A 24733-nucleotide genomic window follows, 5' to 3' on the forward strand; every position below is an offset into this window, starting at 1 on the left:
CTCAAAAAAAAAAAAAAAAAAGGTCTATCAACAACTAAAAAAAAATAATAATAATAAAAAAAGATGATTAAGATGATTAGCAAAAGTGCCTGGCATATACTAAACCTTTGATAGATAACAACAATTTTTAAAAAAGTAATATTTGTTAATATCATTTTAAAAGAGATCTTGAGTTAGGCATGATGGGGCTCACCTGTAATCCCAGGACTTGAGAGACTGGGGCAGGAGGATCACAGGCCTCCTAGGCCAGCCTCAGCAACTTAGTAAGGCCCTAAGCAACTCAATGAGCCTAAGTCTCAAAGTTTAAAAAAAGAAGGAAAAAAAAGAAAAAAGAAACAAATGGCAGATGGTAAAATTGGAGCACCAGTCCCTTTTGCCCCACAAAAGACAAGTAGCTGCACTGACACTGCCCAGCCTGAGGATTCCTCTCCTCTGCTGCGTGCTTTCATATACCATGGATTCAGTGTGGGACAGTGGCTTTCTGTGGAATCAGCAGGGAAGCTGGGTAAATGCTGCACACGAACACTTACCACTTAGAAGACTTGTCTCAGGGGCCACATGAAATCTCTGCTCTGAATGACACAGGATGGACGGGCAGAGGAGACCATCCATCAGTGTCAAGAAAGATCTGAAGCACCTGGCTAGTCAGGTGAAATAAAATAAATTATTTACTGATCTCAGAATCCAGCTGCTCTCTTGAATGCTCATAAAGGGTTATTTGCTGGCCTGTGTTTTGCAGCAGAATTGAAGGAAAGAATTTCTGGATTGCTGTGTGCAGGTTTTTGCTGTTTTTGTGAGAGTAAAGGGGGGCTGTTACATGCTTTGTAAGGAGGGAGAAAGTATGAAATTATACACCTGACCTAATCTCTGTTGGAAAAGAAGGCTATTCACTCTTAGCATGATACAATACTCATGGGCATGATTTATCTGGTTGTCACAAAACTGCTTAGGACTTATTAATGAACTTTCTGCTTTTAAGGTTAAAGACTGAACTTAGATCTACCCTCACAGGATCTAATGCCATCTGTTTTAGAAACTCCCCAGAACTGTGACACTCCACCAGGGGGCGCTATGTGTGGCACTGGAAGCATCACCACGTGACCAGGACCTCCCTCCAGAGAACCACTATTTTGGGGAGAGATACCTGCATCACTGGTACCATCCATTTCTAACTTTCTAGACTCCTTTGTAGCCACAGATGAAACTCTACCAGGAGAGCCACCACCTAACCTGAGTGACCTGGTTCAATACCTACAAGATGAGGGACTAGGAGAGATGGCAATGGGCAAAATAAACAATAATGACAGTGATAACACCACCTCTAAGGTACCATTTAGAATGCAGTTCTACGGACCATTTTCATATGGACTAAAACACCACAATCCTCATTTTAAAAAAAATTTGTTTTAATTGTAGGTGGACACAATAACCTTTATTTTATTTTTATGTGGTGCCGAGGATCGAACCCAGTGCCTCATGCGTGCTAGGTGAGTGCTCTACCTCTGCGCCACAGCCCCAGCCCCTCATTTTATAAATGGCAAAAACTTAAGATTGAAAAGCAAAGGGTCTTGCCCAGGCTGGCTGTAGGCAAGTGGCAAAGTGGGGACTCAAAGCCAACCCTGAATGAGTGCAGAGCTGGCTCCTCCCACAAATTCTTCTGTTCACTTTTTCCTTTGAATGAATATATAAAATCAGAATCTGGGCAATAAGATTTGTCTTTCTGCCTTTAAAAGAAAGTGGGGGAGAGAAGCGCAGGACCTCTTATGGTTCCCAGGCACAGTTTGTCACACTACGAACCACAATTTGCGGATCATGCCCACTAGGGAACATCCCTGGCCTTGGGCCACTGTCTTGACCAAAGCTGGGCTACTTACTGGACTTCTTAAAACCAGGACCACTCAGAAAAAAGCAGATCCTTTGCTACTGAGCAAATACTGCTGCCAAACACAAACTGATGTTGTAGAATAATCTTATTTTAGAAAACTTTTAATTAAAAATGCACACACAGAAAAGGCACAAATCCTGAACATATAACTTGAATTTGCCAAAAAGTTTACAAATCAGCCTATTTGAGAATCGATGAAGAACAAGAAGTTTGCCAGTCTCCCAGAAGCCCCACCTAGAACGGGGCTACCTCTCCCTCCAGCTTCTGATATCCTCACTCCTTACACAAGGGTATTTTGATGATGACTTTTTGGAACATTATATAAGTAGAATTATGTGGCATGTTCTTTCTTTTTCCTCTCCTTCATTTGTTTTTCAGTGCTGGGGATTGAACACAGGGTTTCATGCATGGTAGGCAAGTGCTCTATCATCGTGCGACATCCCTAAGCTAGAGATCTGGCTTCTTCTTGAACAGTCTTCTTATTTTTAGTTCTAAGAAGGTCACCAGGAAAAACAGCCCCAGGGTTTTTTCTATTATTCTCTAAGCAACTTTTATATATTAAATAACATTTTTACTACTTTAGCTGTATACTTTTTTGTTTTTGTTATACTAGGAATTGAACCCAGGGTCGCTTAACCACTGAGCCACATCCCTAGCCCTTTACAAATTTTATTTAGAGACAGGGTCTCACTGAGTTCCTTACAACTAAAGTTGCTGAGGCTGGCTTTGAACTTCTGATCCTCTTGCCTCAGCCTCCCTAGCGGCTGGGATTACAGATGTGTGCTACTGCGCCTGGCCCTTTTGTTTTGTTTTTGATGAGACAATACAAGTATAGATAGCGGGGAGAAGGTAGGTTTTGTACTTTGGGTCAAAGTTATTGATTTGTTTATTTAGTTTGTTGTGATCATCATCATTCTAGCAGCTCACGTTTGAGTTTGTGTGTTACTCTTCTGGTGCTGGGGACTGAATCCAGGGCCTCACAAATGCTGAGTCACACCACAGAACCCTAGCAGCTACTGTTTACCGAACACTTACCATACACCAGGCACCTTTCTAAGTATTCTGCATGTGCTGTGACACTTCATCCTCATAATTACCCTAAGAGATAGGGACTATTATTATCTTTATTTCACAGATGAGGAAATTGGGGCTCTGAATCATTTGCCAATGGCAACACAGCTAACAAATGCCCAGGGTCTGAAACCAGGCTTTACCTGCCGAGCCCATCCTCTACACACTGAGCCACACTGCCTCTCACCTAACAGCCCTCACACGCTGCTCACTCACTGCTTTCCAGGCCCTCTGCAATCCTCAGAAGTTGATGCTGCTGATAGTCTCATCTAAATAGGGCAGAACTGAAGCTCAGGAAGATGAAGACCCTGGCTTATGGTTACATGGCTAGTTATGGATACAGCATTATGCCCAGCGAGGTTCATGGGTCCATCTCTTAATTATTAAGCTGTGTTGTCAGCAGGCTGCAAGTTCCTGTCAATCAAGTTGGGAAGGAATATGTGAGATTTTTGAGGCTTATTACATGTTATCCAGATTTAGAGTAATGCCAACACAGAAAAGAATTAATTGAGAAACAAAGCATTTGTGAGAAACTTAAAATCAGTGGGCCCCAGAATTAGAATTTAAGCTTTTTTCCTCTATGCAATAGGCACACAAGAGCCAGGAAGGGGTGATGTGGCAGAGTCAGGAGGGTTTGGCTCCCTGATTGAGAGAACCTGGCATCCCTACCTGTTCCTCCTCTCCCCAAACATATGTGGAGTCCCTTTGATAGGGAGCAGGTACACCCCAGGGTTCCACTCTGACACCACCATCAGCCGCCTGTGAGATGGATGAGATTGCATCTCTTTGTACTTTAGTTACATTCTCTGTCAGATGGGGACAGTAAAAATACCTATGTTTTAGGTAGTTAAGTAGCACAAACAAAGCACTCAGCACAGTGACTAATATCCAGTGGCTACCTACAAAGGGTAGCCATGACGATGAAGATGGCAACAATGACAATATTGTATTAATATTACTATTATGATATTCCTGAATGAAAAAAACAACGAGTTCACAGAGGAACAAAAGGCAGCAGTGATGTCACACAACAGACCTGAGGACAGAATCACAGAATGAAAAGATCACAGAACTTCACCAAAGTCAATGAGCTTGAACAGAATCTCAAGTTGGCTCTACTTCTAATCTACTTTGTAAAGAAGACACAAGATAGAGCAGAGGTGGGAAAAGATGTACTTTAAATTTCATCATCATTCAACATTTTCTCAGAAAACAACCTACCTTTTTTAATTTTTATTTTGGTACTAGGGATTGAACCCAGAGGTGCTTTACCACTGAGCTGCATCCCCAGCCCTTTTTAATTTTTATTTTAAGGCAGAGTCTTGGCTTCAAACTTGCGATCCTCTTACCTCAGCTTCCCCAGTTGCTGGGATCACAAATGTGCGCCACTGTCCTCAGCTAACAAATTAGCTTTAATCATTCAGGTCACATAAAAGTTGTATGTCACTTCTTTCCCTCTTTCTATATGGACTACTGATAGAAAGAGTTCAGTTCATCACCTGTCCGTGTACTTACCTAACTGTACATCGGTCGTGAATCGTAGTCTGTGGATCATGCTGACTTTGAATGACTTGTAATGGTGGCTGCTAAGCATATCCTGTACCGTAGCTATGTCAATTTGTGAATCCTCCTCAAAAACCCCGTCTGCCCTTGAACCTGGGGAGGAAAAAAGCACTTTAACACATAAAGATACATGAGGCTTGGCAAATGGTGTCTGCTTAAAATGCTTTGGGATAAATTAAAATAATATGGGCTATTTAATTTGGAGAAGAAAAGGCTGAGCAATGACTTAATAATGCCATTCCAGTAAACAGAGGATGGTAACATATTAATCATTCAACAATTAATTCCACAAACACAGCCTATTCTACACCAGGTCTCGTCTGGGCAGTAGGATAAGAGGAGGATAGAAAAATCCCTGCTTGCTCTCCGTGAGAGCTCAGTCTCCGTAAGACTTAAGTCAAGATCACAAGAGCATGGGTGGCCGAACCTCTTGCTTTTCTTCTAAATGTGATTTTCCTGATCAGAGAAGTAATTCATGTTCCTTGAAGAATCCCTATTCCTTCCAGGATTCCCCAACCGTCTGTTGAATGGTTTCCCCGCCCTGCACTCCAGTCTCTGCTGGTTCAGGTGGAAGCCTGCTGGCGCTTGGATGTCTGTGACAGTCTCCTCACTGGCTGCCTGGCCGCCAGGCTCCCTCTGCACCACAAGACTTTTCAATTCATCTTTCCAAAGGTTTGATCATTCATTCACTCACCAAATGTTTACTGAGAGCCCTGTGCATGCTAAGTATTATGATATGTGACTCGGGAGACAAATAGGAAGATTGGCGCTCCAAAGCCTTCCCTGGCTTCCCAGAGCCTCCTGAACACAGCAGACTTTTTTTCAGCCAAGCAATCAAGGCAGCCCACAATCTGGCTGAAATGTACCTTCCCACCCTCTGTCACTCCTTACACATGCCTCCTCTCTTCCCTGGGGAGCTCTTCCCATGCTCCTCAGACTGCACACGGGTCCAGGGTTTTCTGCTTCTGGGCCTCTGCTCATGCAGTGCTCCCTCCACCCTCACCCAGAGTTGTCAAAATCTGCTCCCTCCCCCAGGCTAGCTCAAACTCCACCTTCTCCATGAATTCTTTTCTGATGGATCTCATTGGCAGTGAGTTCCACAATGGTTAGTGGATACTGGACCCTACAGCCAGGTAGATCTGGTCTCAATTCACAGCTCTGCCTCCAATTTGCTGTGTGACTTCGAACAAGTGACGTTACTTTTCTGAACTCCAGTTTTGAACTCCAGTTTCTGCCACTCACAGACTGTCACAATTCATTTAAAAAATCAAATAATATGCTTAAAATAATCATGGCTACTGTTTATTTATTCAATTCTCAGGATGATATTCAGCCTTGCAATAAAATTGTTTAGTGGTTGCTTTGTCCTAATATGGAGGCTCGGTGAAGGTGAGTAAAGTATTTATTTATGTCTGTATTTTCTCCTGTAAGCAGTATAGGCAACTGGCATGCTCACTAAATCTTGTCAAGTAGAAAACAGCTGGTAGGGACAAGGACTTACTATGTGCCAAGCATGGTATTAAGCACATCATACATGTCACCACATTTAAGGCTCATGACAACTGATTTTCCATCCTATACAGATGATGAACCTAAGGCTTTTGGAGGCCAAGTCATATGGCCAAGGCTACACAACTTAAAGGCAAACTACCCCTTGGTCTTTAGAGTCTGGAATGTGGGCTTCTGAAGTTGTGGATGCTGCTCGTCTTCTAGGGCTGAGGGGAGTACCAGTCTAGCAGAGGTCAACCAGAGCAGGAGCCATAGGCCTTGTGTAGGGGACCATAGGGAAACCCACATAGTAATGGCTTGGGACAGGGCTGGGGGAATGGAAAACTATAGGCTTGGGTATCAAACTGGAAAATTCTGTTACATAACTGGCAGTCTGACAGCTATATGCCTTTTTCCCCCCTAATCACTGTCTATAGGGCGAGCTTTTCAAGAAGCTGGTTTCTGATGCTGTCACACTGAACTCGGACACTGAAGTTATTCCCAAATTGGGCAGTTTCAGCACTCTCAATAAGGCCTTCTAATTGGTAAGGATGTGGGATGCCTCCAACTGAGTTCTACCTCGGAGCATCTTGCACATGCTGTCCTCTCTGCCCAGCAAACCCTTCTCCCCATTTGTTCCCTCCTGCTATCTCCCTAGGCCTCCTGAAGAGCTTAGATCAAGTGGTGCTCCAGGGAAATGCTCCCTGAGCCCAGTCCCCCATGTTAGCTTGGCTCTTTATGCCACTGTGCCGCGTGTTTTCATAAGTAGTTTATTGCCTGCCACTAGACTGTAGACCCCAGAGAGCAGGCCCAGACTCTGCCAGTGCTACAGTACTGAGGAGGAAGCAAGAGCTCAATGAAAATTTACTGAACGAATGTGAACAGGTGTCATGTCCACAGGAAGGCAATGGTCAGAGAGGCTGCATGACTGAACCAACATCACACTGCTCGGACACATCTGCAGGGGCCACTGCATGACCCATTTCCTTTCTTTGCAACACCTATGAATTTGGACAGTTGTGTCACAATCACAGTCGCTATTGTCTCTTGAGCAGTGTTCACATCTGACCTGAGAGGCTGGCTAGAAGTTTAGAGTTTAAAATAATCATTCACTTTTTCCAATCTATATTTTTACTGACACTTAACTGCCAAAATGAGTTTATTTTTATTTTAGAACATTTTTATACATGAGAATTATAGGGAATTTTAATAAAATATTAAAATTCTTTAATGTTTAAAAAGTTGGTTAAAGCCTTCTTTTCTGAGAAAATGCATTAGATATAACTTAGTTCTTAATTCCAGAACTTCTATTTTCTTTACTAATTAATATTTTTTAAATATTGCAGGTATTTGATTTGGAAAGAGGTAACAGCTCATTATGCTAAAATGCCAATTACTAAAAGAAAAAAAATCCACACATAAGATTTTTACATTTTATGATGTTGGATTAAAACCAATTTAAAAATTACTATAACGTGACATATAATTTTTTACCGAGCAATCTCAATGCCAGCTGCTAATAAAGCATCTTAGCTGTAAATGATAATTCAGATGCTTTTAGATAAAGTGGTGCATAAATATGGCTGGAAATTGATTTAGCTTCTTACAGAAGCTACTGAAGAATGACATATTTTGTTTAATACACCAGCTAATGTAGTCCTAAAAGCTCAAACAAGTGCCAGTTTTCACTCCTAAATTTGCTGTGGGAGATTAATGAAAACTTTATATTTTGCTGAAATGTTAATAATGGGCAGATGAGATGATAGGATTTTAGTAGAGGTCTTAAAGCTACGGAATAACCAGCAAGGCTTGTCAATTTCCTTATATTAATTTTGTTCAAGCCTTCTAGAGCTGGAGCCGCTCAGCACACTAATGCTCTGTGCATTGACCTTCTACTCTCTGCCAGTGTAAATTCATATCCCATTTGAGGACTTAAGTCACCCTGATACTCGAGTGAGTTCTGAGCCTTGCTCCCGCTGACAAGGGGTGTGTTTGCTTTTATGATCAGAAGGGCGACAGCACCTGGAGAGTGGGGAAGGAACAGTCCTGCACTCGTCTCCAGTTCATGCTGCTTGCTCCAAAGCAGGTTAACTGCTGCACAGGAACAAACGCTGGACTTGGGAGCTCCGGTGCCATTTCTCAAATTAGACCCAGGAGTGCCTCTGCTTGGAGGGGCATGTCTGTGTGTGCATGTGACATCCCCACAGCCAGCAGTATGCAAGGCTGTGGGAAGGCGGGGGGGGGGGGGGGGGCGAGGGGCACGGGGTTGTGGGGGGGCAGCGTGGTGGTGGTGGTGAGGTGTGGCTGCAGGTGACTACAGAGCACAGAAACAGGCAGAGAGAAAAGCCCAAAGAGACATGCCACGGACACTTTATCTAAATACCAACATTTGAAGAAAGCATTATATCAAAAGTTATGTTTTCAGACCAGAAATGTTCTATGCCTTGATGTAAATGCCTTTAGTGTTTGTATTCTTCTGGAAAAGGGTGAACCCAACCACACAACAAAGATGCTTGGGACTACACCACTGGCATATTAAAATCATTATTGTACTATAAACTTCACATTAAAAAACTCGCTTGTGTTTGAGAGAAGCCATTTTTATCATCTTAGAAGTGAAAAGTAGGGTGTGCCAGAATGTCTTAAAAATAAACATACCAAAAAAACCCCCCACTCCCTAAACCATTAATTTAATTGAAATATAACCTTTTGTATTTTGTTAAATTTGCAATTAAAAAGGTCACAAGCAATTAAATGAAACAAAAGCCACACTGTGTTCATCTACATTAATGCTGAACTGAGTCTCTCCCTGAATGACAAGATAAATTGTAATGGTGCCTTCAAAGACTTCACGATGTATTTTGTCAAAGTCGGGAGTGTTAATGTCTCTATGTGCCATGGATTACCATAATGTATCGTGTCAAAACGCTCGAGCTGCAATAACTCATAGATATATTGTGATAGATCAAATTTTGGGGTGGGGCCTATTACTGATGGGGACCAGAGCTCAAATGAACTGACAGGCTCTGGAAACAAGACAAGGGTTCTTCACAGTGTGGAAAGGTGAGAGGTAGCAGCAGGCAGAGGATCCAGAGAAGTGGTTTAACCCTGTGGAGTGAGAAATAGGAAAGAGGAATGAAGGAATGAAGTCAGGTCTTTGTCCTAGGTGAAGAATGGTCAAACAAGGATGGGGCAGGAAGGGATAAAGGGAACCAGAGAGGAGGAGAGGAAGGACGAACGAAGGTGACTCTGGGGCCTGCAGCAAAGAAAGAGGAATGCTGTGAGACAGCAGGGAAGTGGCCTGGGCTCAATTACATTAGATGGGACATGAATATAGAGTTCAGCAATGTTGATTCAAACCCTGACTCTAGGGTCAAACTCTTTCCCAAGAGCCAACTTGCAGAGCTGGGACAGACTACCAGACTCTAGAGTCTGCCCTCCAGTGCTCCTTTCCCTTCCTTTGAGTGGTGCTGAAGGCCGCTCCTGCCCCACCCACCTCACCATGCTCCTATGAGCAGGATAAGGAGACTAATGACTTAAGTAAGGGTAAATTCTAAGTTGGGTATTCTCAAAGTGCAGTCAGGGACCCATTATGGGACATATCCCCAAACCCCTTTCAGGGGGTGTGTAATTTCAATACTATTTTCAGAATAATAACAGGAAGACATCATTTGCCTTTTTCATGCCCATTCTCTTCCTAGTGCATGAAGCAATAAATAGTTCTGATTCTACACTGCAAATAATTTTTAAGAAACTATCACTTGAGTTTGGGTACAATAAAAATATCCATGGTTGTCTAAAAAGGCTATTAAAACACTCCTCTCTTTTTCAACAATTATATCTGTGTTATGACAAATTTTCTTCATATACTTCAATCAAAATAATGTATTCATAACAGATTGAATCTTCTTTAAGACAGATATTATAGAAATTTGCAAAAAATGTAAAATAGTACTACTCTTCTCCTTAAAAATTTTAAGGGAAATATATTTTTCATAAAATTTGTTATTTATGTTAATGTTAAATGATTAATTTTATATATATATATATATAGATAAATAGATAGATAGATAGATAGATAGATATAATCCAATAAATAACAGTTCTCCATGGGCTTCATTTTTGGTCTTGTTTGGTGTTGGGGTAGAATTCAGGGAGCTGTACATGCTAAGCATGTGCTCTACCACTGTGCTACATCCCCAGGCCCACCTCCATAACTTTTGGTTTTGGTACAGGGGATTGAAGTCAGTAGCACTTAACCACAGAGCTACACCCCCCAGCCCTATTCTGCATTTTAGAGACGGGTATCACTGAATTGCTTAGTGCCTTGCTGTTGCTGAGGCTGGCTTTGAATTCGTGATCCTCCTGCCTCAGCCTCCAGAGCTGCTAGGATTACAGGTATGTGCCATAGCGCCTGGCTCACCTTGATAATTTTAACGGTGTAAAGAAGTCCTGATACCACACACTTTGAGAGCTGCTGACTTGCTTGGTTAGCATGGTGTGCTTTTATTGTCCCTGGACCTGGGTTTGCACAACCATGATAGACACATAGTATAGTAACAGCTGTGTGTATGTTGCCACCTGACAACAGCTGGAAGGCTTGTTCACACATCTAAGAATAGCTCTGCTAGCAGTGATGAGATCAAGGCTAGTTACAGCCAATATTGTTTTCAAGCTTACATTCTCCCACTCTTGGTACTGAGGACTGAACTATTTATAGTTCATGTGATTTTGTTGGAATTGAGGGAGACCATAGAGGTATATGATTTTTTTTTCAAACAAGCAGGCACTGATCACTAAATCCAAGCTCATATGAACTTGTATATTATTGGCAGATTTTCTATACTCATAGATATAAACTACATGGAACTTAAATCCATTTTACAGTTCAATGAATCTTAGACCAATTATAAAAGGCCCTAATCCAGTGTAAGCTAAAGCAACTTCAGTCTCCCTTTTCCAAACAGCTCTGTGCCAACTCTAAAACTCAACCAGAAGATCAACGGCCACTGTTACACCCCCACCTTTCAGCTCTCCATAGCACAATCCTGCTGACCTCTCCTTCTAATCCAGAAAGAGTTACTAGCCTGCCACACACCCAGTGTTGTGCCAGTGCTCAGGAACTCAGGAGGATGGCGAGCTTCTCCCATCATTGGAAGGGGGTCCCAGCAATCCACAGGGGATCAGGATGGGAAAAACAGGAAGTGCACAAATGGTGAGCATGCACACAAGTGCTTGTCTTTGGCTGCAGCAGAGAGAGTGTGGAGGGGAGCCGTGGAAAATGAAGTGGCAGGGCAGGGGAGAAGAAAGTTCTTCAAGTCAGGTGTAACATTCAGCTCAGGCCCGGACTCACAATAAAACACTGCTGTGCGAGGAACTGCCTGAGCAAAGGGCAAGTGAACCATCCTCCACTCCACGGTCCCAGGTCCCAGGTCCCAGGTGCAACTGTACAAGCAATCACCCTGCTCCTGCCAAGCTGGACATGGCTCAGGTTATACCTGCGGGAAAGGATGCCCTTTCCACTCTTCAAAATTTATATACTTCAAGGTCTAGTCCAAATAGAGCCTTCCCTGGTCCCCTGAAATCTGCAGCCCTCTGTGGAAGTCTCTCACGGTGAGTCTCTTACATTAGCATCCATAGTCTCCTTGTGAGCTAGACCCTTACAGCCAGGAAAATTCTGCTTCACATAGCACAGTGTCATCACAGATGTTCAGTAAATGCTGCCAGTGGAATGAACAAAGTTTGATGCAACCACAGACTTCAATGCAGTGAAATTTTATGTTAACCGTAACAGTACTTCAGGTTTACACACCATTCCTTGTACTTACCATGGTTAATAGAACCTAACATGCCATTTAGACTCCTCAACAGAATGGGTGCACTGAGAACAGGGATCCTTTCTCAATAGCAGCATTTCCTGAGTGCTTATTCTATGTCAGACACCACGCTTGGCACTTCAAACACATTCTCTCACTTAATTTTCTCCAAGCTCCTTTATGTGGGAGAGTATCCTCTGTATACAGGTGAGAAAAAAAATGAGGCTCAGACTGTCATGCTGCTCCTACAGCTATACAACTAGTAGAAGCTAGAGCCAGGAACTGAACCCAGGTCTAATTCCAAACCTGTGCCCTTAATTGCTACATAACCCCCTGTGGGTAAAACCATTCCTTTGATGGGCTGCAAAATACAACTGTATGGGCCACAACAACATCTAAGAACTCAATTCCGCCTAGCCCTGCCATAACAAAGGAATCAGGGATAAAACTTAACTGTTGACTCCTTCAGTAAGACTCAGAGCTGACTGCATAAGTGAGTCATGGAGAAAAACTCTTCCTTCGCTCTCTGCATCCATCACATTTTTTTCCAGAGGCAGTTTAGGTCCCCAAAGCCTCATAAGCCCAAAGCTTCTCTTCTATTAAACACTTCCCCTTCAGCTGCTAGTCATTTTTGCTGGTCTCTAAAAAACGATCAATAGGTGATATACAATAACACACAAGCCTCTTCAGTAATCTCTTAGAGCCATCAGGATCATGCAGTAAGGACAGATGCTTCACTAGAATCTGCTACGCTCCAACCAGGGCAGGGATCCTTGCTGTCCCAGTGTTTAACTGATTGGATTCTCAGAGCCAGTGCCTGCCAGGGTGGAGGACTTTCCACATGGAAATTTTGGATCTCCTTCAATAATTCAAGGTAATCTTGTTTTATGAGGTGATCAGAAAGAAACAGTTTCAGATTCATAGAATTTCTAAAACAATCAGAACGTGGAAGGGGCCCACAGGCTCTGCACTCTGGACCTGGCTATTCCTCGGGCTCACCCTGCAGCACCCGCCCCTGCTCATTCTGTTGCACACATTTATTCACTTCCAAGTGTGCTGAGCTCCTTCTGGTCTCAAGACCTTCAGATGAGCAGTCCTTTGGCCTGCAACATTCTTCTCCTACTCATTATTTAACTATTTTTTTCCTTTCTCAAGGAAGCCTTCCCCTGCTGCTCTCACCAGCTCTAGGTCCTGCTAACCACTATTCCACCTGTGTAGCACTGATTACCACCTACCAGCACCAGAACAATGGCTGGCCCAGAGGAGGGCTCCAATGTTAACGCTGGGGAACAGACTAACAAATATGTGCTCCAAGTGCATCCAACCAGCCTTTGGAGGATGTACTGTGACCACTAAAGGGTTGGACCTATACAGCTCATTTCAGATTTGCTTGGAAGTTAGGGTGACAGATTTCTCTTGACTTCCTCTTCCTTCAATGTCTTTGTTCCTGTTTGAAGCACAGGAAAAGTAATGGAGTTTTCTAAGGAAACTGGCATTTTTGACAATTTACATGGTAAAATATCTAAGAGCTGTAACATCTGATCAACCCTGAGGTGTCCCTCTCCCTGACACTGGAATCAGGGAATAAGGACACATCTGCTAGAAGAACCTCGCCTCCCACTCAGAGTCACTGCAGAAACGTCACCTGATGCATTACCCAAACATTAGTCAGGGGCTGCAGGGGCAGGAGCCTACTGGAGGAATGCAAATCTCTATGCCCTCACTTAGAGCCCAGACAGGGTTTGTGGCTCGTCAAACATGTTTCCTTACTGCTCTAATGTACCAGTGTATCGCTTAATGAAAGTTCTTAATTGTAATTCAATTAATTACATACACAGAGTCCCCAATTACATTTTCCAATAAGACATTGGCTGTGGTACAGGTCTAAATGCACTTAACCAATTTTAATATATTAAGACCAATTTCCCTTGAATACTAATTACTACCTAATGATAAAATGAAAAGGGGGGACCTTTTGAGGAAGGGGGAGGGTGAAAAATACAATTCACATGGAAGTTCTCAGCCCACACAGCAAAATTCAGATAATCATTACTGAAGGAGGTGGGGACATGGGCAGGTCTGCTTCTTGTACAGGTCATCAAAGCTTTTTGTCCTAGGTATCAGCTACTCCATTGCCCAAAGGGGCCTGTGAAAAGTCCAAGAAGCTAGAGAGAAGGGAGGACTAACAGGGAGGGAAAAGGCTACCACATGCATGCTCAGACTTGCTGCGGTATCTGTGACAGGGGCTTGCCCTCTGTCTCAGGCACACAGATGCTTTATACAGTGCACCATAGTTCACAAAGCACTTTTGATGTACAGCCTTGTTGACTTGTTCCAATGGTTTAATCCTCACACAAGCCCTCCAGGGTAGAGATTACCATCACATTTTGATAGATGGAAAAATGAAGTTCACAAGGGAGAAGGACTTGCCCAAGGTGACTCAGTGGTGCCAAGTATTTCTCTTTTCCCCTACAGACACTGCCTCCAGCCCACATTATCCAGATGGCAGGAGGTGGACACAGGTATTCAGGGATAATATTTCTGTTTCATTTAAATTCTATTAGTGTCCAGGGAGCTAATGTGCAACATCAACTTGAAAAAACCCTCACCCATATAGAAAACTCCTTACCATGAATGCCCATGCCAAGACTTGTGACTGGCTTTCAGCAATAATTCAACCTAAAATATGCACCACGAGCATCACAAGTCATTTCTATTTATGAATAGAGTTTATTTGCATGGTCACATTTTCTTTTGTATTTGAAGAGTATTATTGTGGCATAATAAAAGAGGCTTAAAGCCCTGGTAATCAGGTCACATGACAGAAATTGGAGAGATTAGCAATTTGAAACTGAAGAAGGCAAAGCCTCCAGAAGCAGAGAGGAACCACCAGGGAGTCTCCAGGCCTGGCACACAGTTAAGCAGGAGGAGGAATTGGCCCATTATGAATAAGCATCAAAAAAAGGATCTGGAAACGTCCCAGCATATGTGCACATTCATTCTCTGCATTCTCCTGGTTGCTTTTTCACTTTCCTTTTCTATTTAGTAGTGGGGGAGGGTCCAAATACCATCACAAAGAAACCTCTGCAGACAAAGATACTCACCCAAACTCAGGAGGACCTGTCCTTAAAAATCATCATGTACTTGACCCTGGACCCCCAGTGAGAAGTCTGATGATGTCAGGGAGGTAGAAGGCTCACTCCATCAAGGGAAGGAGCCAGGTCTGGCTAGACATGCGAATGCACACCTGGTCCCTGTCTAGTGAGAGCGACAGTCTAGTATGGGAGTGGGCAAATTCATGCAATGAAATCAATGATCAGAGAGGGATTCTGAGCCCAGTGAGTAGTCTGGAGAGCCTTCCAGAAGGAACTGCCTGCTCTCCTGGGTCTTCAAGGCAGTGAATGAGGACTCTCAGACTGTGACCCTCAGATGCTCTCCCTAGCCATGGGGTCTACCTGGAGGACCACACACCCTTCCTCAGAACACCTTAAAATAAGGAAATTAACAAGTTCATAAAGTACTGACAATAGTGGAAGGTCTTAGCATCTGTGAATCTCCTTCAAAAGAAAAGGAGATCCAAGCAGATGAAGCTGACGTTTACAAAGCAACTGATGCCTCTCTACAGCAGCTTCTATTGAGGAAATAAAATAATTAGATTCAGCTCTTTTACCAGACTTAATGGATAGAAGACACAGTTCTCCAGGCTCCTCATTATTATTTGTGTGACATTAGCAAACCACTTCACCCCTCTGAGCCCGTTTCCTCTTCTATAAAATAAAGGTGATGACCACACTAGCCTAAAATGTTATATTACGGCATCCATATCTCATGCAATTCTCAGAAAAATCTTGTGGAATAGATCCAATCATTTTCATTTACATAGGAAACTAAGGCTCAGAGGAGTGATACAATTTTTCTGAAGTCAGCAGTTACAAGTGGTTTACCCGAGGTCTGCCTGATCCTGGTGACTATGATTTATTTAAACACTGTGCTTAGCCTAGTGAGCGACAAAACAGAAAGACACGGTATCTGACACTTTAGGTGTTTCCTAAAGCCAGTTTAATTTCATGCCTATTTTGGCCCTGATGATGGAAAATTCCAGAGTTTCTCTCTTAAAGCTATGGAATAAATTGGTTCTTTCTTTAAGAACCTGTATGGACTATCCACATATGATCAGTGGGAAAGGTCACCAGGAACATTTGGCAGAAAAGAAAATTGAGGCTGTTTGGTGCCAGGATTTATATAGAAGCTTGGACAAGGATGGAAGTCTTCTAATGTTACATCCTCTCCATAATGTACTCGTTGCTTCCTTCTGGTCTGATTCCAGCTTCGAGCAGACAGTTGGCTGAAGGATGCAGTAGATTATCAGACAAGAATCCAAACTGGAAAGCTCAAGGACTTTGGCTTGTCATTTTCTTATTTAGGCCAAGATCCAAGCACAAATGTTAGCTCTCAGTCCCGAGGCAGATACTCTTGTTGTATGAGCTTCATTTGCAAGCTTTTTTCTCACAATGCATAAAGACAATTGTCATCACTATTCTTGGGATGGAAAGGTTAGCAACAACCTGAGACTAGGCACTGGAATCAGACAGCTGTCTTAGAATTTAGGACAGTTACTGGCTGGCTAACTTTGAACAAGTCACAACCTCTCCTTACAACGAGAATGTCTTGCAGGGTAGTTATGAAAACTAAAGAGAAAGCATTTTGCAAAATATCTAGCACAAGGCCTTACAATAAATAATTTAAAAAATACCCTTTGATGTGGATGATACAAAATATTGTGCCCTATCCTTCCTCTGAAGAAAAAAAAAAAATGAAAGGCTTCTATCGACACTTATGGCAAACAGTTCTTGAAATATAAAGTATACAGCTTTTCTGGGACACCAGAACACATTTGGAAAGTACCCTGCTTCTAAGTTCTTTGGTCCTATGACATGGATTTACAGACAGCCCCCTCCCAGCACTCTCCTTCCCTCCATCTGGATCATCCCTTCCTTACATCTCCTTGAGGGCTCTGACAATTCTGTGAGTCCAGACCTCCACATCTGTGCCCATCTGCTCTGTCAGCCACAGAATATTGTTCTTTCATTATTTATTAATTACAGTTAATGTTTATGGTACTTACTATGACCAGGTACTGTTCTAAGCTCTTTAAGATTAAAACTCACTGAATCCTTCTGTCAACTTGACAGGGCAGATCAACTACCCAAAAGAGATAAAAGTAAAGGGTCTAAGGTCCCAGAACTAGAAGGGGCATGGTCAGAATGTGAACTGAGGTAGTCTGGCTCCACAGCACATTCTTTTACACAGTGCTTAATACTTACTGATCATAACTTAGCTCACTTCAAAAGTGGCTTTCATGGCCAGGTATGGTGGCACATGCCTGTAATCCCAGTGACTTTGAAAAGTGAAGCAGGACAATCATAGTTCAAGGTCAGCCTCAGCAACTTAGAGAGACTCTTAGCAACTTGGTGAGACCCTGTCTCAAAATAATAAGGACTGGGGATATAGCTCAGTTGTTAAGTGCCCCTAGGTTTCTTTCCCCAGTACCAAAAGTAAATAAATAAATACATTTTTAAAATGACTTTAAGGATATGAGCCTGTCCTGATCAAACAACCAAGAGAAATGAAAAAAATTCAATTTTTGATATATTTTTCTTTGTTTTAATCCAACTTCTTAATAGGTAGCTACTGGAGAATAATACATCATTCTTGGCTGGGCATGGTGGTGTAAGCCTGTAATCTCAGCTACTGAGGAGGCTGATACTGGAAGACCGTAAATTCAAGGTTATACTCTCTAACTTAGAGAAAAACTGTTTCAAATTAAAGATTTTAAAAAGGGCTGGGGATGTAGCTAAATGTTAAAGTGTCCGTGGATTTAATCCCTAGTACCACAAAATAATAAATGAAATTTAACAATCTCTTTCTGTAAAAAGAACATATTGGGGCTGGGTTGATCATTTGCCAGGATGTATGAAGCACTGTTTTTTTTTTTAAAGTGAGAGTGTGTGTGTGTGTGTGTGTGTGTGTGTGTGTGTGAGAGAGAGAGAGAGAGAGAGAGAGAATTTTTTTTTTAAATATTTATTTTTTAGTTTTCGGTGGACACAACATCCTTGTTTGTATGTGGTGCTGAGGATTGAACCCGGGCCACACGCATGGCAGGCGAGCGCGCTACCGCTTGAGCCACATCCCCAGCCCCTGAAGCACTGGGTTTGATTCTCAGCATCACATACAGATAGATGAATAAAATAAAGGTCCATCGACACCTAACAAAAATTGTTTTTAAAAAAGAATGTATTGTTTTCATAATTTACTTCTATTTTATAAGACTAGTTATAATATTCCTCTGATTTTCAGCAACTGCCTGCCTTTACCTTTGTAAATGCTGGCAAGGGCTTCCTTCATTAACAGTGATTTTGACTCACAAAGTGTAAGAACTACAAGTATCTTATAAATCCTTTGAGACAGAGATGCTGAGGCTCACAGAGGTCATACAACTAAATTAAGACTGTTCATACTTAGAAGTGGAATAAGAACCAGAGCACAGATTTCAAAGCTTTATCCATGAATCCTCTCAGCTTTTCTTTCCTATGTATAAAAGTTGGGCCTCATCCTAAAAACAAAAACAAAACTAATCTGAAACCACAACATATTGTGGAATACTGTGCTTGTACAGCAGTTAAAAAACTGGTGAATTTATATGTAGAAAAAAATGTGAATTAATATGGGATAATCTCTATAAATTGTTAAAATGATAAAAGAAAAGTGCAATAATATTTTGCTATCATTTGTGGTTTTAAAAATGGAGGAATACAAACATGAGTGTGTGCATGTGTGCTTGCATATACACACACAACTCTTCACAGACATGCCAGAATGACTGCACACGTACAGACGATCCCTGGAAAGATTGCACAACTGCTGTCTCTGGGAGGGAAACAGAACAGAAGAGGGAGGCTTAGTTTCTACTATAGACTTTTGTACTATCTGAAAAAAAATTTTACATGTGTATTACTTATCCAAAATATTTACCAAGATTCTAATAATACACTTTATCTTGTTTGCATAAAAACAGGTCAACATTTTGAAACAGAATCTACTACAAAGTTTCTATAAGTGAATTACTTCCCCAAGTATGTTTACGATGAGAGCCTTAAACTGGGCTTGGTGGTTCAGGCCTGTAATCCCAGCAACTAAAGAGGTGGCGGCAAGATGATCTCAAGTTCTAGGCAAGCCAGAAAATTTAGCAGACCCTGTATCAAAATATAAAACTTAAAAAATGGCTGGGGATGTAGCTCAGTGCTACAGTACTTGCCTGGCATGTGCAAGGCCCTGGGTTTGATTTCCAGCATCACCCCCTCCCGCCCCCCACCAAATAAAAAAACCTGGGAATCTTTAAAGAATGAAGGAAAATGACAGGGAAGGAGGGCACCATTATCTATTTTTATCAGGTAAAGAATTTAGATAAGCAAGCTGCGAAAGCAAAGGCTTGTGTTGGCAAACCTTTCCTGTTGACATGTCATGGTGTGGTACTGTGTATGTCTGTATAAATGGTTTGAAATTTCAATTGTCTCAAGAAGAGCACTAATCGATGTACTCATTATATAGTCTTGTATATGTGAACTTGCCCTTATTTTTTTTTTCGCTTTTCTTCTTAGAAAGTCATGTATGCTCACTTCAGAAAATCTGGAAAGTACAAGTACCAAAAGAAAGGAAAATGAACTACCCGGAATCTTGTCAACCGGAAAAATCCTTCCAATTTTTCTTCTGTATCTTTTATTTGCTTGTTTTATTTTTATGTTGTTGGGACTAGCCTATATGTGCTCTTTTTTATTCTTCTAATTTTTTCCCTTTAAGATTACATCAAAATTATTTCTCTCTTGCTCTCACTACTAAACTCTTGTGGCAAATCGTATGGACTGGAGTTTTATAATGGTAAACCAAGTCTATACTCTTTAAAATTTGGGGATATGGCTAAAGCAGGGAAATTTTACAGCCTTCAAATTTATGTTATCAAAAAAAAAAAAAAGCTGAAAAGCAATGAGATAATAAACATTCAACTCAAAAAAATTAACTTGGGGGCTGGGGCTATGGCTCAAAGGTAGTGCACTTGCCTGGCATGTGTAAGGCACTGGGTTTGATTCTCAGCACCGCACATAAATAAATAAAAAAGACAAAGGTCTATCAACAAGTAAAAAAAAATATATATATATATTTTAAAAAATCAACTTGGGAACATATAACTCTTTTAATAAATGCTGGAGTCAGTTTTTTAACATTTTGTTTAGGAATTTTACAGCTATATTTTAAGATTGGCCTTAAAATTTCCTGTCTTGTATGGTCTTTACAGGGGTTTGGAACCACAATTTAAGATAGCCTTTTCAGATGAACTGGAGAGGGTAATCTGTTTTTCTAGTCTCTGGAACAACTGACTGTAGTTATTCATTCCTTAGGTATTGGGTAGAACTAGCCAGTAAAATCATCGTCCTTGGATTTTTTTTTTTTTAAGTGGGAAGGTTTTGAATCACTAATTCCATTTTTCAAAACTGAATCTGAGCATGCAGGTTTTCTATTTATTTTTGTCTTTTTGGGTAAGTTGTCTTTTCCCAGGAATTTATTCATCCGAGTTTTCCAAAGTTTTGGAATGAAGTTTTCAAGATAACCTCGTGTTGTTGGCATACTGACTGCAGAATCTGTAGTGTGTCTCCATTCCTTTCCTGTTCCTTGTCTCTCTTGTTATTTTTCTTCCACATTTTTGATCCATGTCATTAGAGCTTTGCTAATTTTACCAGTCTTTTCAAAGAACCAACTTCCTTTTGATGTTTCTGAATTTGCTATTTCATTAATTTCTGCTCTTATCTTTATTGCTTCCTTCCTTTTATTTAGATTTCCTTTTAATTTTTTGAGTTGAATGTTTATTAGCTCATTACTTTTAAGTTTTTCTTTGATAACATAAATTTGAAGACTGTAAAATTTCCTTAAAGTGCTGCTTTAGCCATAACCCCAAATTTTAAAATGTAGAATTTTCATTATCTTCCCACCAAAATAGTTTCAAATTTCTGTTACTTCTTTTTTAAGCTACAGGTTCAGAGAAGCTTATGTCTCAATTTCCAAATATACACAAACACTGTCAAATATCTAGTTGTATTTTTCTTGGTTTCAGCTTCATTTCACTGTGATCCCAGAGCATATCCCATATGAAACCCTGCATGATTCTCCAACGTAGGAGTACACCACTAATTATCCGACTACTCTTCTAATGTCAGATACTAGAAATAACATTGAAAAGTATTATATATAAATATCTGTTGCATTTTATAGATACTCTCAAGACAGATTTCCAAAAAGAAACACTGGGGAAAGCACTCTGATGCTGCTCGGTGCACCAGCTGTAGCACACTCCTCACACTCCTGCTGCCAGTGTTGGGGTCTCTCTCCCTGTGCTTTTCCACCACCAGGATTCTGCTTGAAAGTTCTGGCTTATGGGGTAGGTAACAAGTACTACATTTTGCTTTAAGATGTTGATAGGGAAGAACAATTTAACAAATGTTTACTATTTATGTGAACATTTTTGGATCACTTGGGAACCAGTGATTTTTACTGCTGTGTATTTACAAACAATTTTTGCAGACTGTGCGGACACCAAGCTTTGAGACTTTGCTGCTGAACGCCAAGAGCACATTTCACACTCTCAGTGAATTGTGTGCATGCGGCTCCAGAAAAGGGTGTCAGAAATCCTGGTCGAAAAGCAGCAGTCTGGTCTGGTTTAGAGGGTCAGTGGTGTGACTACAGACCGACGACTCATTCACTCTTCAGTCTATATTTACTGAGCTCCTCCAGCACACGTTCTTTAGTGGGCTAGTGAATTAATGAAAGACAAGCTGCTATAACATCTTTACAGACCTGACAGTCTAGTGGGAGAGACAGACAATGACTGAGAAAAATAGATAAGCGTGTGTGTAAATAAATATATTATAATTATAAATAGAAAAATTTATTTATACACACACTTATAAATATTTATAATCATATGTATATCTATTTATAATAAATAAGTGTGTGTGTAAATAAATATACATATAATTGTAAATAGAAATGCAATGATTAAAAAGAAGTATGGCCTCTGAGAGTATAATGGAAGAGCCAAATGAGGGGTGGATCAGGCTTAGGTGATGGGAGAAAGGGAGGTCATGGTGGCCTCTCTGAAGATGTGACATTTAAACTGAAGTGAAGGATGAGAAACCAGAATGGCAGAAAGAGTGTCTCAGGAGGAAGAAACAGCCCTTGTGAAAGCCCTTGGGCAGGAGTGACCACGGACAATCTGTTGTCACACATCACTTATCCTCTGTGTCCGTGGGAGTACAGTGAAGAGGGATAGGAAAAATTCACAACCCAGAAGCTCTGAAGAGAGAAGGAAAGGAATTAACTGAAGTGTTAGAGAAGTGCTCAACATGGCTCTAGGAATCTCAACATTGCCTTCTGCTAAGTATTCAAAAGGCTACAATTGTGTGAACTTGATGTCTGAACAGCGATACAGGCCCAGCTGCTTTACATACAAAACTGCCTTTGCCTCAGAAAGGGCCTCCTATTTCTAAACTGTCTTCAGGGCTGCTCCTAACAGAGGAAGACACAGTTCAACAGACAAATATGAATCACGGGCTGCTAAACAGGATGTGGACTCTAGCCAACAGCACGGAATCTATTATTTCACTCTGGGATACACTTCTGGCACAGAGGCTGCAGTCTGCCTTGGGAAACAGCCACTTTCAATCTGCCTAGGGAAGCCAGGCCAGCGAGTGTTCAAACCCATGACTTCTAAGCACGTTTGCAAAAGACAAAGTGGGCACGCAGGGAGACAGCCAACGTACTGTTCTCGCGGACCAGGCAGAACTCCCACGCACTCTGGCTCTCCAACGTGCTCTCCAGGTCAACGGCGACGTTGGGCTCACTCTGCTTCTCCAGGCGGTACTGAGGGCCTGGAAGATCAAAGGGGCAGGAGGAGGGGAGCGAGTCTGAAATAGTGAATTTAACATTTAGAAATGACCGCATGCTGATGAAAAGTTGGGAAAGCCATAGGAAAACGCTAGTCTGTCTCAAGGGTCTAGTTACCCAGGACAGAAGAGTTTGGGTTTTGTTTCCCGCACTTGTCTGTTCTCACTCAGTTTTCCCCATACCAGGTGACAGGTAAGTGGCTTCTGAGGCGGACTGACCTACAAGCAAGTACGGCCACACTGTTTTTAGCTATGAGCAGGTCACCCACCCTCTCTGAACCTCTGTTTCTTTTGTGTTGTTGTTGCCAATGAATTATTTATTTATTTGTGATGCTTAGAATCGAGCCCAGGGCCTTGCACATTCCAGGCAAACGCTCTACCGCTTAGCCCCAGCCCCAGCCCTGAACCTCTGCTTCTTAATGTGTAATGTATAAATCCTTATGTCACTGTGAAAATCAGTGATGATACAGGAAAAATGTCTGTTTAGGAATGTACCTGCCTCATAGGAGGCACTGCTACAAAGGTACTTATTGATAATAGTTAAACAATCATTACAGTGTTTAAAACTCTAATATGGAAACAGTTCAAAATTCAAAATAAAATTTTAAAAACATGAAAATTAAAAAAGTGAATCTCAGGGCTGGGGTTGGGGCTCAGTGTTAGAGTGCTTGCCTTGCACTGGGTTTGACCCTCAGCACCATGTAAATGTATTATAGATATTGTGTCCACCTTAAAAAAAAAAAAAAAAAAAAACTTAAAATAAAACAAAACAAAAAACTGAATCTCCTGATGGGATGTATCTCAGTGGTAGAGTGCTTGCCTAATATGTATAAGGCCCTGGGTTCAATCCCCAGAACCATAAAAAAAGAATCTCAGGTTTCCAGGTTATGAGGTTGACAGTGACTCCTAGTTCATGTTTTTGTCAAAAAATATTTATGAAAACACAACAGACACTAGTAAGTTCAATAACTGAAAGTCAGGAATTCTAGCTATCTTTCATCAAAGGGTTTGGGCAGACTGTACTACTAACACTGGGGCATTTTATACATTCATTCATATATTTCTTAGTTAACCCAAATGAAAATGTTGCTCTTCTCAGATAACAACAAATGGGAACGAATGGGCCCAATGGTCAGAAACAAAAGACTGCTCCTATGATTTGTTCATGGAAACTGAAAAGATAAGAGGCCCACAGGCATGGTGCACGCTACAATCCCAATGCCTGGGGAGGCTGAGGCAGGAGGATCACAAGTTCAAATGCAGCCTTAGCAACTTAGCGAGACCTAGTCTCAAAATAAAACATAAAAAGGGCTGGGGATGTGGCTCAGTGGTTGAGTGCCCCTGGGTTCAATCTCTGGTACCAAAAAGAGAAAAGATGAGAGGCATAAGAAACTGTCTTATTATTTTGACTTTGAAAGGTGTGTTTAGTCAGACAGAAGAAGGTGGGAGAGATCTGAGGAAAGCAGCAGAGGCCGTGTGGGGCTCCCAGGTGGATAACATATTTTTAGATATGTTTCAGCCACTGTCAATTTGTTGATTCACGACCAGTAATTCCCCTTCATCAGTCTTGGGCATTTTACTCATTTCCAGTAGTTCTCCCGTGTTCTATGTCCGTCTGTAGCACTGTAGAGGTTCATTTGATTTTCATGTTTATCTTTTCTCTAATTAATATTAGCATTTCTGCCAGAGTCCTTACAGAGTTCCTCTCAGAGTTTTTATTTACAATCAGTCCTTTTCATACTATTTAAGCAATTATATATTCAAAAACACAATTTTTCAAACTCAATGCGAAGCATTTAAATCAAGAAGGTATTGTGTTTCAACAACACACATAGCAAAATTCTAATTTCAAAAAAATTATGTAAATAAAAGCATGGAAATGTAGGTGACTGTTACAATCCCTGCTACCTGTCACCTGC

At 41.4% G+C, this 24733-nt stretch overlaps 1 protein-coding gene across 2 annotated transcripts in view; it reads right to left on the reverse strand.

Moving 5' to 3' along the window:
- The window catches only part of Mapkap1 (MAPK associated protein 1), a 230116-nt gene that overhangs the window by 36428 nt on the left and 168955 nt on the right, over positions 1 to 24733 (reverse strand). The window contains exons 8-9 of one of the 2 annotated variants that reach the window (XM_027944287.2): positions 22692 to 22799; positions 4472 to 4612 (exon numbers count right to left, since the gene is read on the reverse strand). In XM_027944287.2, the coding sequence (XP_027800088.2) occupies positions 4472 to 4612; positions 22692 to 22799 (249 nt within the window). The remainder of the gene's footprint in view (positions 1 to 4471; positions 4613 to 22691; positions 22800 to 24733) is intronic. The other variant, XM_027944296.2, reaches the window with a different exon arrangement.

This window comes from Marmota flaviventris, chromosome 13, assembly GCF_047511675.1.
Source record: "Marmota flaviventris isolate mMarFla1 chromosome 13, mMarFla1.hap1, whole genome shotgun sequence".
Lineage (NCBI taxonomy): Eukaryota > Metazoa > Chordata > Mammalia > Rodentia > Sciuridae > Marmota > Marmota flaviventris.